The 17,877-nt window shown below is 39.8% G+C and overlaps 1 protein-coding gene across 5 annotated transcripts in view; it reads left to right on the top strand.

Annotated features, from left to right (window-relative positions):
- The window catches only part of USP6NL (USP6 N-terminal like), a 278,511-nt gene extending 264,119 nt beyond the window's left edge, over nt 1–14,392 (top strand). For 3 of the 5 annotated variants that reach the window (XM_073619484.1, XM_073619483.1, XM_073619480.1), the window contains one exon: nt 12,459–14,392. In XM_073619484.1, the coding sequence (XP_073475585.1) occupies nt 12,459–13,870 (1,412 nt within the window). In that variant the 3' untranslated portion in view covers nt 13,871–14,392. The remainder of the gene's footprint in view (nt 1–12,458) is intronic. The other 2 variants (XM_073619485.1, XM_073619482.1) reach the window with 2 other exon arrangements.
- The last annotated feature ends 3,485 nt before the right edge of the window (nt 14,393–17,877 follow it).

The following is a 17,877-nucleotide window of genomic DNA, read 5'->3' as shown; positions in this document are numbered from 1 at the left end:
GATTTGTGGGAGAACTAATTTTCAACGTCTCATTTTACAGTGAATGCAGTGATGTATTGTTGCTTCTAGTAAACAGATTGGCTGTCTTCTCATAATATCAATTCAGTCCATTTTTCTGAGGCGTGGGGGTAGTTTGCAGAAGGATGCAATATATTTCTTTGGGGTTAAATTGAGTTATATGTTAGTGCTGCTATTTTTCTTTTGCCTTTCATATTGTTGAGATAGGAGTGTGGTATTTATCACCGTATTCGACCTAACTATATCACAGGCTTCACGGCTGCTAAGCACCTAGATTCCAAGTCAAGTTCACACTTCATAAAGTAACGCTCTAACACTGCTGCTTAGCACCATAGCTCTGTGCTTCTTGCCATATGTCGCACACCTTTCAAAAATCTATTTAAACATTTCATGTGTTACAGGAACGTGTTTGAAATGTGTTTTTACCACCAGAGAGCTTATTTCCCTTGGCTGCTTCTTGTATGAGTGCCAGCAGTTCATTTTGGTTTTAGCAAAAATTGTTAGGAATTGCTGATTTGATGTCAGTAGTGTGACGTTCAGTATGGCTGGTAATCCCTTTAACTATTTCACTGCCGGATCTGCTACCCGCATCAGGTATCCAGATAATTCTTGTTTTCACTTTTTTTAAATTTTTTTTTGCTCTTTTCCACTGTTTTTCTACTTACGACCTTAATGGCTAATAAAAGACCCCCGAACCATATATTTGTTTTAAAAGCACATAACCTATAGAATTAAAAGATTATGCTACTGATTTTTACATCCCATGATCATTGCTCAAATGTATATCGGAACTATATTTTCACACACCTCACATGCACATTCAGGGCAAAGTGACAACATTACTAACACCAATAAATTTTATACAGCGCTACGTGCAATGCTAGAAAAAAACTTCCCAGTCTGTACAACATTTTTAAATGTCCACACTTAGTGATCTTGTGGCACTATTTTTCACAAGTTCTGGCTCTGTGGCCTCAAAGTGTCCATGCAGTCACTTTTGTGCAGATGTTTCCATGCACATTCTTCAAAGAACACCAGTGCAGTCGTAATATTGTGCTCCAGTGATCCTCCACCACCAACATAGAGAATGCACAAAATATATATGACCACCCACTATAGGCAAGTTATAATGCGCTTGTTGTACAGGTTTTATTTGGCACAATCCACTTCCACCAGGGTCAACCAATTCACTCCCCTTTTACTTGTATTCCAGCCACATAGGGAAGGGAATAAAGGGAGACCGCTATAGTGTAAAACCTTTATTTTTCATAAAATCCCCAGGTACCTACTCCAAAGTTTTTCATGCCGAGCAGTCCCTTCCTGCTCCTTCCCGGGAGTATATAATGTCACTTTCGGGTGTACTGTGTGGGATTACTTCCTGGCCCTCCTCAAGGCGGTGTTTCATCCTGACTTTCTCAAGAGGCATTGCACGTAGCGCTGTATAAAATGTATTGGTGTTAGTATTGAGTGCTTGTTTGGCACTTTGAGTACAGCAGCTGTGTTTTTCTTTTTGTTTTTTGGTTCATTTTCCGCCTAGCGTGTATATTATTAAGAACATCTCTAACATGCATGTGGTGAAGCAATAGGATGCTTTGGAAATATGTGAAAGGGGTTTACTGCTTCCTTTTTTTTTAGCATTATACCCAAGTGAAGCTCCTAAGGAACCATTACACACTTAGTTTTGCTGTAACATGCAGTAAATCAGGTCTTTCGCTCCATGTTACCACAACAGCAGCATGTACCGCAGTGTGTTACAGTGCATCCCCAATGCAACCAATACAGTAATGAGCAATGTGCACCACAGTTTTCACATGAATAATTTTGGTTTTGTTGTTTTTCTAAATCTTGTCTGAGCAGTGTTTGTAAACACTGCTCTGAGGTGATTCAGAAGAAATACAGAGGACATTATTACTTGTTTGTATTTCTCCTGAATCCATGTTTGACAGCAGCTGCTCCTACAAGTCCCAACTGTCAAAATGACAGCCAGTAAGAGCCGGATGACACTGCAAGAGGGTCAAGGGAGAGACGGGTTAAGGGGGACATTGGCGGCAAACACAATGATCGCTAGGGTGGGGGGAAGAGGAGGGACATGGACCCTGAAAGGGATGCCAGCTGAGGAGGGACACCATAGACTTGTGAATATGACCAGCAGGCTAATCACAAAACCGTGCACAGGAGCCACCAAGTTTACATGGTGGTTGGATGTAATCAGCAGCCTGTTTGTTGGTGATCACAGCTATTTGGTAAAAGACGAGATGTCAGGTATGATCTGTGTGTAAGTTTATAGCTGCTGAAATGCACGCAGCATTATGGCCACTAGATGAAGCTGCTAATCATAGGTAATTATTTCCTAGAGAAAAAAGTCTAATAGCATTTGATCTTGTCCTCACTCGCACAGAACAACTGTGCAGGCAGTTTCACAGGTCAAACAGTGTTGCTATTTTTTGTTAAAAACACCTCTAAGAGCCCTTTCACACTGGGGCGGTTTGCAGGCGCTATTGCGCTAATAATAGCGCCTGCAAACCGACCTGGAAGTGCCGCTGCCTTAATTCCAGTGTGAAAGCCCCGAGGGCTTTCACACTGGAGCAATGCGCTGGCAGGACGGTAAAAAAAGTCCTGCTAGCAGCATCTTCGGAGCGGTGAAGGAGCGGAGTATATACCGCTCCTGCCCATTGAAATCAATGGGACGGCGCGGCTATACCGCCGGCAAAGCGCCTCTGCAGAGGCGCTTTGCGGTGGTATTTAACCCTTTCTCGGCCGCTAGCGGGGGGTAAAACTGCCCTGCTAGCGGCCGAATACCAACGGTAAAACGCCGCTAATAATAGTGTGAAAGGGCTCTTAGGAAACGAGGATACATGTCTGTAAGATGCTCTCAGCTTCACTCAGTCTAATTTTGCTTCCCCCAGCTACAGCCCCACTGCTGCACACAGGAAGTATTAGGGCAAAAATAGAGAGAGGTTTCACAAAGCCTGTTAGCTTTGGTAGTGGAAATATATATAATTATAAATTGCTTAATTGTAATAATTAATGCAGGGCATTGTTACTAGGGGTGCACCGAATGGAAATTTTGGTACCGAAAATGCAGGGTGCACTTGGCTGAAAACCGAAAATGACCGTTTTTAAAAAATATTTATATTTTTATATATAATTGTATTATATTCTATATTTTAATTAATATCATCAATTAAAATTAATATGAATTTATTGTTGGCCATTAATGGCACCTTTAGTGCAAGAAAAGCTCAAGAAAAATGCAGTCTGTTGTCACTAACCATCTCTTGTATCATGTCCTCGGTCTCTAATAGGGTTGTCCCGATACCACTTTTTTAGGACCGAGTACAAGTACCGATACTTTTTTTCAAGTACTCGCCGATACCGATTACCGATACTTTTTTTTTAATGTCACGTGACAGTGTTTTTTTTTTCATTTTTTTTTTTTTTTTTTTAACAGTGCTTGCTTTTTTTGGGGGGGGGGGAGGGGGTGAACGTTGTATGTGTGTGTTATTTTTTTTTTTTTTACAATTTTTATTTTTTACAATAATATTTCTTTTATTCTTTATTGTTTTTTTTTTTTTTTTTAATCAGCCCTTTTGGGGGGCTTTGGTGAGATATCAGGGGTCTTAACAGACCTCTGATATCTCCCCCTTGAGACAGAGAAAGAGACAGAGGATAGAGAATCCCCAGTCCCTTTCTCTGCAGCGTCAGCTGCACTGACAATGAATGGAGAGAAGACCGCAGCTTCTCTCCATTCATAAACTGACACATCGTAATCACAGAAGATTACAATGTTTCAGTTATGTGAATGGACAGAGTCAGCTGACTCTATCCATACACAAAGGAAGGAGGGGGAGGACGGAGGAACTGAAGGGGAGAACGGAGGGGACAGATAAGACCAGAATGGAGGGGACAGATAAGAGCAGAACTAGGGGACAGCGGAGAGGGACAGATAAGGACAGATAAGAGCAGAACGGAGGGGACAGCTGAGAAGGACAGAGGAAAGGAGGGGGCACGGAGGAGGATGCAGTGACAGTCAGCTGTGAGCGATCACCGCTGTCTGTCACTAAAGCTGGTGAAAGCCGCTGGGGGAGAATCTTGTAACTCCCCCACGCGCCGATCACAGCTGTCCTCTAGGTATCGGGGGAAGCATCGGGAGCATTTGCCCGAGTACAAGTACTTGGGCAAATGCTCGGTATCGGTGCCGATACCGATACTAGTATCGGTATCGGGACAACCCTAGTCTCTAACCATCTCTTGTATCATGTCTGCAATCTCTTACTTAAACACACTGCTAATAGTATTAGCAAAATTTCCATTCGGTGCACCTCTAGCAGACATGATGCAGGAGATGGTCAGAGACTGCAGACATGATATAAGATATCAATGCAGCCTCACCAGTGCCCGTCAGATGCAGCCTCACCAGTGCCCGGATCAGAGCTGCCATCTCCCTGTGTCACGGAGCTTTCCGGGGCGGCCGCAGTAATGTCCCGGCATTGGATCAGTGTGCCGTCTATTACAGGAGGCGGGACAGGGAGATTGCGGCTCTGCATGAGGAGGAGGGAGGAGAGGAGGAGGGAGGGGAGGACAGAGCCGCCAGGATGACACCCCCGCAATGTACAGCACCCGTTTTCGGACGATATTTTTTGACTGCTGAAATTTCGGTGCACCTCTTAATTGTTACAGATACTTCTATTTAAGTTTATTAGGAATGTAGGGATTAATGTGCAACAGGCAAATACCTACATCTTCAGAGATGACCTGTGTGCAAACACAGATTAGATTGTGTGTCTTCACCATTATGGTAAATACAGACTGGACAACAAGTTCAGTGCTACAGAGCAACCCAGTGGGTACAGTTTGTAAAGTGCAACATCCCTGAAATGAATGCGATATCCTGTGTGTTTGTGTCAATGCATATATTTGACCAAATGCTTTGACTTTTATGTAATAATAACTTGATTGAACCAAAGCTAGAAATTGCTGGTAATGTTGACGATCATTCACAATCCTGCTCTGAAGCCATTTATTTCTGTGTAGTAATCCTCATTAGGCCTTTAGCAAACACTAACATTAGGCCCAGCAAAAGTAACATTTTTTCTTTCTTCCTTTTTTTTTTTAAAAAACAAACCTGTTATACTTACCTGCTCTGTGCAATGGTTTTGCATAGAGCAGCACCAATCCTATTTTCTTGGGTCCCCAGCTGTCATTCCTTGCACCTCCTGCCTTTGAGTAACCCCCCTAGAAAGCTAAGGGGGTTCTTGTGCGATCACAAGCTGCAAAGTGTACATTTATTGACAACACACAGTGTGGCTCAGCCCTGTTATCCACTCCCTCGTAACTGGATCTGATTGACAGCAGCAGGAGCCAATGGTTCCTGCTGCTCTCACTGAGTCCAGTAAGGAGGGAAAAAGAGAGCAGGGCGGTTGGTCAGACTCAGATAAATATTTGGGGGCGCTCGAGGGAGCTGCACTCAAAATGTGTTTTTCTTTTTTTTTTTTTTTTTTTTTTTACCTTTAATGCAGAGAATGCATTAAAGTAAAAAAAACCCTTTAGCCTTTTACAATCACTTTAAGCTTTCATATGGTAATAGATCAGATCTATCAGAAATGCCTAAACTGCCCAATATTTCTGGTGCCACATTCCGGGACTAGGCAAAGAAACAAAACTATGGTAGGGATTTTGGAGGCACTAATACAAGCAAATAATGTAATAAAATATGCAAAAGTTTATTGCACACTTAATTAAAAACCAATGCAATATCTGAATAAAAATTCATACAAACAACAGATACACGTTCTGTGGATTCCAATGCTTTCCTGATAGATTGAGATCTCTTTCCTTTCGACACAAAATATGTATCTGTTGTATGAATTTGTATTCAGATATTGTTTTTTAATTGACTGTGCAATAAACGTTTGTATATTTTATTACATTATTTGCTTGTATTGGTGCCTCCAAAAACCCTCCCATATTTGTGTTCCTTTTCATATGGTAATACATGCTTCCTTCGTTCTAACAAACAGCTGTTCACAAATGTCCAAGTTTCCTATGTGAAATTTGGTATTCTGTTTCAATATGTTTTTTATTAGATTTTACAACTTTACAAAATTATATTTCAAGGTCAGGTTTGCACATACATGACTGTTGAGAGGTGTTGTGAGATGTAAAGGCAGCATAGGTCACAGTGATCGTGACAGCTGTCTTAGCATGTGATCTGATTTATGTGTGGGGTGCTTAGAAAAGGTTGTATTAAAAAAATGCTGTGCCATAATATAGATAGTGTTGTACCTGATCCAGGCATGTAAGAGGACAGAAAAGTAAAGCAGACTAGAAAAAGGAGGAAAAGAGTAGAGAGTGGGAGACATTTTAAATGATACATTCTTGTAGGCTTGTCTTTTGTGTTTCTGATGTGAATCGCCTGGCAATCTGTGGGGGCATACAGCTGTGACAGACTATCTTTCGAAGTGACAGTTGGAGAAAAAGCGTCCAGAGTGGCTGCAATGAATATTTACAGCCAATATCCCATTATCTTGGTGTAGAGATAAGTCATTGTGGTTGTCTGTCTGCTGTACCTATAGAATACAGTCATGTGTAAATGTATGCATTGTACAAGAACAAATGAATATTCTGAAAATATGACCACCTTCAAGCATCTGAGTAGCTCTATTCTGCTTAGAACACATGGGCACAGTGACTCTGTAAATCAGGCATTATTTGCTCTGCATAGAAAACACCACAAGATACTCTTACATAGCTTTACAAGTACCACATCAAACGTAATGTCTCATTACAAAGAGTTGCTTCTGTTGTTAAAAGCCATACTCATCTTACTTTTATAGGGCTCCCTGAGAAGATGTTAGCACAAAACAACAAACTTTTAACCTTTATTAAAGACTGAACAGCCTTCTGTTTCTAACCCACCTGGGATGATCTTCAGGGCAAAATGTAGACTACAATGGAACGGTTTTTGAAGTGGCCTAAAATGTTTTCTTTTGACATTCACTGCTCTATATCTCCCAGAATCTTTCTTCTGTTGCACAGTGCTGTAGAAATCTATATTCACACTTTCTGCTGTAGTTGTAGGCATTTTCTGTTATAGTACCATATTCCCACAGCAGCCACCGGGCATAAGAGGCTTTGATTTCTCTGGCAGTTTTCAGCACATTATTTTTTTATTATAATGACTGCTAAATGCTGCAGCAGGATGTCAGTTTTTTATCACTACAGAAAGCAGGTGCTTTCTCATGACATTTAACTAAAATAAAGCAATGCCTGCCCTTTCTTTAGACTTAATCCATGCTGTGATAGTTGAAGGAGCATTTAGTCTTAAGGAAGTGAATTTTTTAAAGCAAGGGCTTGTTAATACACTACAGTTTTGTCTCGCAGTTAAAGCGAAAACATGCACCTTTCTTTTAAAGCATTTGCCCTGTTTTAGTCCTTTCAGTTTTGCGCTATTTCAATTTAATGTTGTAGACTGCAAATTACAACTTTAACACACAAATGTTAAAACGTTAGTGCATTAAAATTCGATTTGTTTACTTACAACTTATTACATTCTTGAAATCTGAGTGCGCGTTGTTTATCCATCATTGACATCAAGCAACAAAGCAGAAGAATCAGCTATTCTCGCTAAAATTAAACCCTAATTAATGAAGGTCTGTAGGAAATTGCTTTAAAGCAAAACAATACAGGTGCTAAGCAGTATATTACCACCAGAGGGGGACATGCAACCACAGAACAGCAAACCTCTGAAATTCTTTGTTGTAAGATTTTTATAATCATCATTCAACATGTGTTTGTAGTTAAAATAATAGTTTGTAAATTATTGAAATTTTAAAAACACCCAGCTCGTCTCTAACTTTGAGTTCTAGGTAATTGGCCAGCTTTTATTCTAAATTTTACCCGCTGACTTGCTGGATTTGTGAGTTCAGGTGTTAAATCTGACTTCACATGGTATTTAAATTTCAGAATCAGCATAAACTCTGGAATGGGAGGCAAGCTTAACATAAACTCCTGAAGAACTGCAGGAGTGACATTATTAACAAATGGGACATACATTTAAATACCATCCAAGACAAAGATGGATTAGATTAAAAGGTTTTGTTTTATAAGAGTGCTGTTTCCTCTTAATGTTTTTTTCTCACTCTTTTGAACAAATGATTCCTCCCATTTAGTTGTGAAAGGACACGCTAAATGATTCAGTTTTCTGCACAGATGACCCAACGGTACCAAAGCACACATAGCAAATGCAAATATTCTCTGTGATTCCATATGTGTGAGCAAGACATCACAATGCTGAAGAATAAGGAAAACCAAATGCAAGCGATTTAAACTTTTAATTTTTACATACAGCACACTAGTCTTATGACAACTGTCGTTACTACTTCGTCTTGTGGAGAAAAAAATCATAATACTTAATAAATAAAAAGAAACACATCACCAGAAATATTGAGAGATCAGTCTGTGGTTATGATTAAGCTCCCTCCTTGTAATAGATAAACTTGTAGCAATGAATGTAGTAGAGCTGCACAGAAGGGTGGGCATATGGCGAGTACATATAAACAGGACTCCAATGTGCAGGCTGTACTAAGCAGGAACACAATGCTCATGTTGGGGTGTGAAGATGGGCAGCTGTACCACCAGTCACTTGGTAAGGACATGTGGGAATAATTCAACAGCAGAAAAACTAGGCATATATCTCTATAAATAGGATGGGGGATGCACATAATTTTAACCTAATTGAAAACTATACAGATTATGGCTAATTTTTTTTTTTTTTTTTTTTTTTTTTTTTTTTTGAAGATAGGTTTTAAAAACATCTTCCATATAAAATAAATAAAAAAATAAATGCATCCATGTGGTCAAAAGAAAAATGTGCATTTTATATTTAATTTTTAGTATTGCAGCCTTTATTGCAACCGCCATCAGTGCCCAGGCTCCTGCAGACTATTTGTCCAACTCCAGGTCTGTATGGTAGTATGGAACTTTGGCTATGGAGCTGGAGGAAGTAATCAATGGATTATAATTGAAGGGATGTAACCACACATGAGAAGTACATGTTCTTTTGCCGAGCTGTAGTCTTCCATTCACAGATTTATGGAAGACTGTAAATGAATGACACAGCAGTGTGGGCAAAGCCATGTACAGCCTGAATAAAAAAATAAATTAATAACATGTTGTGTGAAAAAGAACCCCTCAATTCAGGTAAGAGACGAGGTTGGTTTGAGAGTTAGGGGCTGCAGAATGGCACCATGTTTCACCATAAATGATTGGGTATTATTATTATTACACACGATTTATATAACGCCAATAGTTTACGCAGCGCTTTACAATGTAGAGGGGGGACAGCACAATTACAGTACAGTTCAATACAGAAGGGAGAGGAGATCCCTGCTCATAGAGCTTACATTCTAAAGGGAGGGGATTGTGGTACAAAAGGTAATTGATGCGGGGAAATGATTTGATGGGTATAACATGAACATTGTCCGAAATATGGAATTAGGCTCACTTAGCTAGACCTTAGCAAGGGGATTCTTCCTCTCCTGATAGAGATAACTCTTATAAACTGACCAACGGGGTTTGTAACCCGTTGTGTTCTATACAGCAATTCAATTTTTGACCTTCTCTCATGATTTTCTCTGAAAAGCTCTTTTTGATTGGAATTTTTAAGTGCCAACGTACATCGCACTCCTTTGCTCAATGGGTTTATCATATGCGGTTGTCTATTCTATGTTTCTGACCTAATGCACTGGTGTGCAGAGTATTTCTGATTATTAATACTGTACTTTTTTCATTTTTGCACAAAACGAAAACATTCATTGTATAGGTCTGTGGGCTTTAGGCTTTGTTCACACTTAAGTAAATTTCTACCCTTCTTGCTTCAATCCAGTTTCATATGCTCAGTGAATATATTTCCGTTTTTTCTTTTTCTCTTCTTCTCCTGGCTTTTCTTTGCAATAAACAACCTTCTCTTTCCTGTCAATAGTGCTTAAACCTTCCTGCACGCAATCATTCTCATGGCTCATGCACCACCTCTTTCTGCTCTTCTCTTAAGTTTTGCACTCACCCCACACACTGTCTTTAGCAGCAGTGTTACATTCTCCTTTTTTTATCCTGTGCCCTCACTAGAGCCCCTGGACTCTGGAGTACAGAAAGCCTCAGACGCAAAGACCATGGGCCATCCTCACTAATAGCACAGATGCAGTAAATTGCTGGCAGCTTATATGTTTAGTGCTTGTTCACTCTATGTCAGTCATTCTGTTTAAAATGGTGCAGGCCTAATGCAAGGGCACCCAGGCCACAATTGTTTTCTGTGTGCCATGTGCTCACCATAACATTTGTGTTGAGGTGGGTTGTGGTGCTTTGTATAAAAATAGATAAGCTGCATTTTATGAAACACACCACACTTCACTGCATGTCATTGTACATGAGCTTGAATGAAGCATCATTTTGTGATGTGACACTTCAGAAGAAAAAAAAAAAGTGGGAGAAAGTATACAGTGAAGTGTGTGTGGGCTGCTGTGATTAGAGCCCTTACCTGTTTGCTTTGATAGTGCAATGCTTCCCAGATTTTTTTTTCACCCTAAAAACTCATTACAGGGCCTGGTACCCAAGGAACCTATTGTCATGGTTTGGCAACCCATGTTGACCATAAGAAAGTTGGTCTTTTCATGGCCACTTTGCACTATTTTATTGAATATGCATGTATAGGTATGCACTGACAGCTTATTCTGTTGGCTTTTTACTGCATTTGTTTTTGCATTTATCATTGCAACAGGTTCGCTTTAGGGTGCTCATAGGCTTTAAATGAGTCTCCTAAGCCAGCAGTTTTTGGTTGTGTCAAGTAAAGATGTAATTTCTGTGTGGCAGCCTCTGATGGCCCAGAATGAAAGCTTTATGACAGATTTACATTTAAGCACATGTAAACCAATGTTAATCTGCCATATTGCTTGCAAGAGTATATACACCGAGGAACTAAAATAGGTAAAGATAAAAACTGCTCCTTTAAACATGTTTCTTCATACTGAATGAACTACATGAATGTGAAACCTATGAATTAAGACTTGCCAGTAGAATTTTGCAAATAGCAATGGTGCCATTTTAGAAGATATACAGTGGATATGTTACATAAAGTAACATAATAGTGGGTACACAGTTTATTACACTGTGCTCTTGGAAGTTTACCCAACACGAGTTAATATGGATCACAAGTGGTTGAACATGGTGCGCTGCGTGTGATGAAATACAAATTTGGTTTTATTTTATCTTGGGTTAGGTAGGGAGGGTTTTTCTTTTCAGTATTTTTACTGAACTAAAAGTTGAATAATAACACACAAGATGTAACTGGAATCATCATTTAGACCTAAGGCGTGTTTTACAGCCTACATAAGGTTAATTTAACAAAAGAAAGTTAAATGGCACCACACACTGTGATGCTGCATTGGACAAGAAATCAGGACATAACAGGAGTTCACTCTCTGAATACATTTGGAAAATATATGAGTGAATGATAATTGAGGGGGTTTTTCATTGCTGCCTATGTCCCCTTGAGCTAATTTTCCTTCATTTTCTGTCATTGTGATGGGATAAGAGTGACGGAGAGTGACTGGAAACCTCTTCAGTGGGGACAGAGGCAGAAATGTAAAATACTTTTTAGTGGAAATTGCAAAGCTAAAGTCTAGTACACATGGGTTGAATGTTGGCCAGCATCGGCCTGTTCAATAGAAACCAGCCGACCTTTGGCCTGTGTGTATGGCAGCCAGTCCGACAGAAGGTGGCCATTCGGCAGGCTTCTGTCGAAGGCTCATGACCGAAAAAGGTTTGCTGACCAGCTCCTGATCAGTGTTCTCAGCCAATTGCTAAGAGTGCTGACCGGAGTGTTCTGGCAGGCGGGGGCCTCCAGAACACAATAGCAGAGCAGGGGAGATCGCTGTACCAATATTGGATTGTTAGTACAGCGGCTCCGACCTGAGCTGTCAGTTTTTGAATAAAAAAAATAGTGGTGTGTGAAAGGCTTTAGAATTCCTGTGAGGTTTGCTTTTCTGTCTGTCTTCATTTCCTGGTAAACCCCATTATCCTTATTTCTTATGTGTCACAAGAATAAAAAGTGCTTGCAAATCTCTGTTATGGGGACATGGACAGCTCTACATAAGTTCTAATCTTTCCCCACCCTATTCATAATTTTGGGGGAAAAAAAATTCTGGAGTGTTTTACTGTTTGCCTTTAATTTGGTGTCTCCTGGTGTATTTAAATTACAGTGATCAGACATAGTTTTGAAATTTTATGTTGGAAGCTTTGATTTAGAAATGCTTTTAACTATCATTAGAATTGTGTTGAGTAACCTGCATCAGAATGTTTTCATGAAACAGCACAGTCAAACAAGTTTATCCAGTTTGTCTCAATTTGCTGCTTTAATAACAAACTTTTTAATACTTCTATTTTAGGTAAAGAGGAAGAATTACCCAAAAAGCCGCTGGGTCAAGTTCCTCCTGAACCACCACCAGCACACATGAATCATATTATGAATGGGCAAAAGAATACTAGCAAACTTCCATCTCAAGTAAAACCTGAGAAAGTACCATCTCCGAACAAACCCCAGCAAGTGTCACCAACTGGAGAAAGGAGAATGAAGAATTCCACTGAAAAGTCTACCGTCAAGTCCTCAAAAAGAGGAGCTGCTGATTTCCGTACAGAGCAACCTAAACAACATCAGCATTATAAGAAGTTTCCACATCCCGACACGTTGTCTCAGGACAACATTAAATACCATGATCATGCTGCTGCTAACCAAAACTCAAATGCAACTTCCAGTGCATCTAAGGAAGTCACTCCGAAATGGAAAGTACCTACAGAGTCTAGAAATAAAGAGCTTCTTCTGAAACACATGGGTGAAGCAAAAGCAAACCCACCAGACTATAATGTTGCAGTCCAGGCTGACCGCAATTTGACTGCTAAGCACAGAAATAGGGTTGCTGATATGGGAAATAAACGTGGGTCAAATGCATCTCAGTATGACAATGTTTCTGGAGGTGAGAATGAAAATGACAATCAGGTTGAAAATTCTAGGCATTCGGCAGATCTGGCCTCTCCAAGGAATGCAATGTACGTCAGTGCCACGTCCTCACGGCATCCTTCTAAAGGCTCTAGTCCAGCTAGGTTAATTGAGAATAATTTGGGAATCAGTATGCAAACACATTCTCTAGTACGTGCTCCACCATATCAGGGTACTAATGACGGATACAGTCAAAAGCAACCTCCACCACCATATTATGGAAGTCCTCCTCTTTATAAAGAGAGTGCTAAATCTTCAATGAGACGTCTGAACAGTGAACCTCATTCACCAGTAAATCTGGCTAGTCCATCCAGTAAATCTTATGGGTATAGCATCGATGTTCCTCCTGATAAAATGCCAGTCAATTCAAACATTAGACAAAACCCTGGTATATCACCCTCTAGTAGAATTGAAGTCCTACCTGCAGATGAAAATGCCACTCTTCGTTTAGGCAATTTTAACAATAAAGAAAAACAAAAGTTTATTCTTCCACCAGTAGACTATGTTGCGGACCATACGTTCTTCCCAGATGTATCCTTTCAGACATTTGGACAGCCCTTAAACACAGAAGCTGCAAGAAGTTATTTGTCAAGTATACAGAGATTTCCAGACTCACAGCAACCTGCAAGTCCAGTCAACAGTTTTTCATCTTTGTCGGTTAACAGTTCAGTAAGGCCAAGAACTTCTTCACAAGGTGATCATGGAAACCCACCACACTATCTTCATTCCAAATCTGGAGTCAGTGCTCCGGCCTATCGAAGTCGTCGTGACGGTTTAATAATGCACGAGTCTGTGATGCTGTGAACGGCAATCTCAGTCTAGTTGCCTGGAGACAGCCTATTTCTTTGTCTTTGAAAGAACAGTTTAGACATAAGTCTTTGGGTTGTGTTAGAGGATCTAAAATAGAAAATCACAGAGTAACACAACCAACATGCAAGCTTTGTTAAAATACGCATGGGTGTAAAAGTTTCTAGACTTTAGGTTCTACAGTCTAGAATCCTTAAAATGTAGCCTTTTTGTACATACTATTTTGAAATATTTATTAAAACTCTAGCTACAGTACATTAGTGCCTGAACCTAGCCTAATCTGTTTGCTATTGGTAAAATATTTTAGTTGTTTCAAGGTTTTTGATACATAAATGTTAGGAAACTTCTATGAAAAAGTGTTTCAATGTAAGAATGCAGCTGGGAACAGGCTGCAAATATTTATTGCACCAATAGTGGCATTCAAAGTAGTAAGGCTCGGTTCACACATGGGCGGCACGACTTGCAGGTCGCCTCAGCGAGGCGACCTGCAAACGACTGCGGGGCGACTTGCGAGACGACTTCTGCATAGAAGTCTATGCAAGTCGCCCCAAGTCGCCCCCAAAGTAATACAGGAACCTTTTTCTAAGTCGGAGCGACTTGCGTCGCTCCAATTAGAACGGTTCCATAGCACAGAACGGGAGGCGACTTGTCAGGCGACTAGGTCGCCTGACAAGTCGCCCCAGTGTGAACCGAGCCTATCTGTTTGGAATCTTACAGTTCTCTTTACCTATCTCTATTAATACCATTTGAATTTCTTTCCTATATGTATATAGTACTACAATATTAGGTAGGACTCTAAACTACATTAAGCTATTAAAAGTCCCTATCCATAGCAATTTATAACTCAATAACCCCTCAATTGGTTATAGCTGCATCCCAAGCATGCAAGAGCCAATGTAGTCAGCAGCCAATTAACCTTTCACTGTTCCTGAGGAGTAATATTGAAGGAAGCACTCAGAGTAGACCCATGCATGATACTGTGTGTGTATCCTTACATATTTTTCCATTTTTACTGGCTGCATTCAGCAGTAGGCAGGCCAGACCTGCCTATTAAAATTTCAGATCTTTCTCTTTTGAGTCCTCTGCTTGAAATTTTGATATTTGCTGACTGAAATTAAGTTGATTTAATTATCTTGTGTCTTTTCTTATATTGGCAGCCGTGACAGTGCTGTAAATATGGGAGTGTTTTATTTTCTGTAAATTAACCTGGTCTTCAGCTCATTATAGGATGACATGATTTTTGTAGAGTAATTTACTTTAATGCACTTGTCAAACTTTGTCAGTGCTATATATTTTTGTGTTAGCTGCTATAGATTCTACCCAGGTCATTTTAGATTTAATGGTGTCTTCCAACAGCTCCAGCCTGCTCATGCCGTAAAATTCTTTATTGTAACCATTTGACACTATGCACTTTAGCAATATTGATTTTGAAAGTGCTGTACCAGCTGTGAGATGTAGGTGTTGAGTGCATCCCATGCAAAAACAAAAGCTAATGCAATAAGGTCAGAGCATCCAAATTAAAATCACAACATACCCAAATGACTGCAGATTGAGCACATTTCCCCTAACTTGTTTACACATAACAAGCCTTTCAAAATATTGGGTTTAATATTTAGCTTTTAGTGTGTGCTAGTGCTGAAAAGTAACAGGAACTATTAGCATCCAGTGCAGATTTTGAAAACCTGTAGCAGCTCTTTTATAAACTAAATGGGAGTGTTGCATTGGTTCTATGAATTGGCAAGTAGGTATTGTCCTCAAATTGTGTTTCAAGGAAAAGATAAACACGTGCTTCTAGTAGCAGTGAAAGGCTGGCCTGGGGAACTGATACCTAACAGGTTTCTGCAGCAGTCCTATGATACTGTGCGTGGTGCCTTCTTTACAGATACCTCTGGTCCACTTCATTAGACCATAATGTTCAGCACTGTGTGTAATGCTTATTACTACTTCCCAGATTACTGGCCTTGCGTGATTTCTTACAGATAACTTATAGTTGCAGTGTTTACATGAGCTCTATTGAGTTGAACTCAGAAGTGTGTATCTGAGTAATTCTTCTAATAATCACACCATTTTCATTCTTCTGTATTTTCTAACATCCTCCAACAACATAACACTTTCCAATTGCTTACTGAATGGGTAAACATTGTACAGAAAGTGCTGTTTTTTTATACATTCCCCTCCATAGTTTGAGTAAAACCTTTCCCCTTCTTCAATAATCATGCACTCGCCTCCAGCAGCATGTCTTTAACTATGTGCCTTGGCTTTTAATGGCTTAATGTCTGCTGTTTTATCATTACACGATCACACCTTTTATGAACCGATGCATTGTGTGCTGAAATGACACTAATAGTTAAGAGAAGGCAAATCAATTTGAATTGTCTGCTTTATTTCCAAGTGCCAGTGTGAGTGGGTTTTAGCTACTTCTTGATTGACACATTTTTCATTGATTTTTCTCTTTCTTGCTCTTTTCCTCCTTTTTACTTTTCTAGAAAAAAAAAGTATAATTTTAGTCATTTCAGCTTTCACATAACAGTGTCACAAACCAAAGTAGCAATGGCACTGCCTTGCTTAGCAGGGAAACCACATAAAACCTTAATTGCTTACAAGTGTTAATATTGCTTTTCATATTCAACAACATAGCTTCACTTTTACCTCTTTCTGGCAAACTTGATATTGTGAATCAGGGTAGAAAATGTATGAGTTTTATAAACTCTGGTTGTTACATACATTTTTTGCTTCTAATTGAACATGCTTCTAAAGTATTCATTGTGCCCCTTGGAAAATAGGCAGATTTGGTTGTGCCATATGAGACCTACAGACAAATGCTGTGACGATTGACAAACCTAGGGACATAGTTCATTATTTTAGGCCATAAACACAACATAAGTATTTGTGTCTGGAACAATGAAAGTGAACATAGGAACTAAAAAGTTAGTTGCTTATAGGATTGTCATTGGGCGTAGTATATGCTTCAAAACCATAGAATAAATAAGCGCTTGATCAACCGTTAACCAACACATAGTATGCAGAGTAACAGGGCCTTTATCATTAGCAGCCCCTTTTTGTGGACCTTGCTTTTGGTTACGTGCTTATCAATGGCTTACCAATTTAAATGGCATGTAAGGTCTTAAATTGATATTAAAGGCTTTTTTTTTTTTTTTTTTTTTTTTTAAGAATAACAAACATGTCATACTTACCTGCTCTATGTAATGGTTTTACACAGAGCAGCCCCTATCCTCCTCTTCTCGGGTGCCACCGGTGCCCTGGGCTCCTTCCATCTGTCAAGTGCCCCCATAGCAAGCCACTTGCTATGGGGGAACTCGTGCATGCTCGCTCCTGAGCCCCAGTCTGTGTGTCCATAAGACACACAGAATAGGACTCGGCCCCTCTCCTGATCCCTCGCTGGCTGTGATTGACAGCTGCGGTAATCAATGGCTCCTGCTGCGCCAATGAGGAGGCAGATAGCTAGAACAACAACTGTTTTCGTGCATATTGCAGGATCAGGCTAAGATATTAGGGGAGCTGCAGAGCAGCTGCATACTGGAAGTTTTTACCTTCATGCATAGTAAAAAAAAACCTTCAGGCTTTACAACCACTTTAAGCAACCCCGGCCCTTGCATATCTCTGTACTATTGGTTGACAAGGAGTTAACCTCAGTGTATTCAAAGGGGGCACATCTGTATATTATAGCAAGGATCATATTGTGCTAAGGAACCTTGACACTAGTGTGTGTGGGTAGTATTCTCCTGTATTAAAAGTACACCAGTAAATTGTATTAGGGACCACACTGCACAGGAAAAGCTTGAGGTTGGTGTGTGGCATATATATATATATATATATATATATATATATATATATATATATACATATACAAAACACGCCTGTGTGTCTAATAGCATAGATTTATTTGCAAGCTGGCATAGCTAAATTCTGAGGTACATTTGTATTTTGCCAGGCAGGCATAACAAACTGTTAATTTACCAAATTTTCAATTTCACTGCCCTAAC

This window comes from Aquarana catesbeiana, linkage group LG03 (assembly GCF_042186555.1).
Source record: "Aquarana catesbeiana isolate 2022-GZ linkage group LG03, ASM4218655v1, whole genome shotgun sequence".
Lineage (NCBI taxonomy): Eukaryota > Metazoa > Chordata > Amphibia > Anura > Ranidae > Aquarana > Aquarana catesbeiana.
This window is presented reverse-complemented; position numbering and strand designations above follow the sequence as displayed.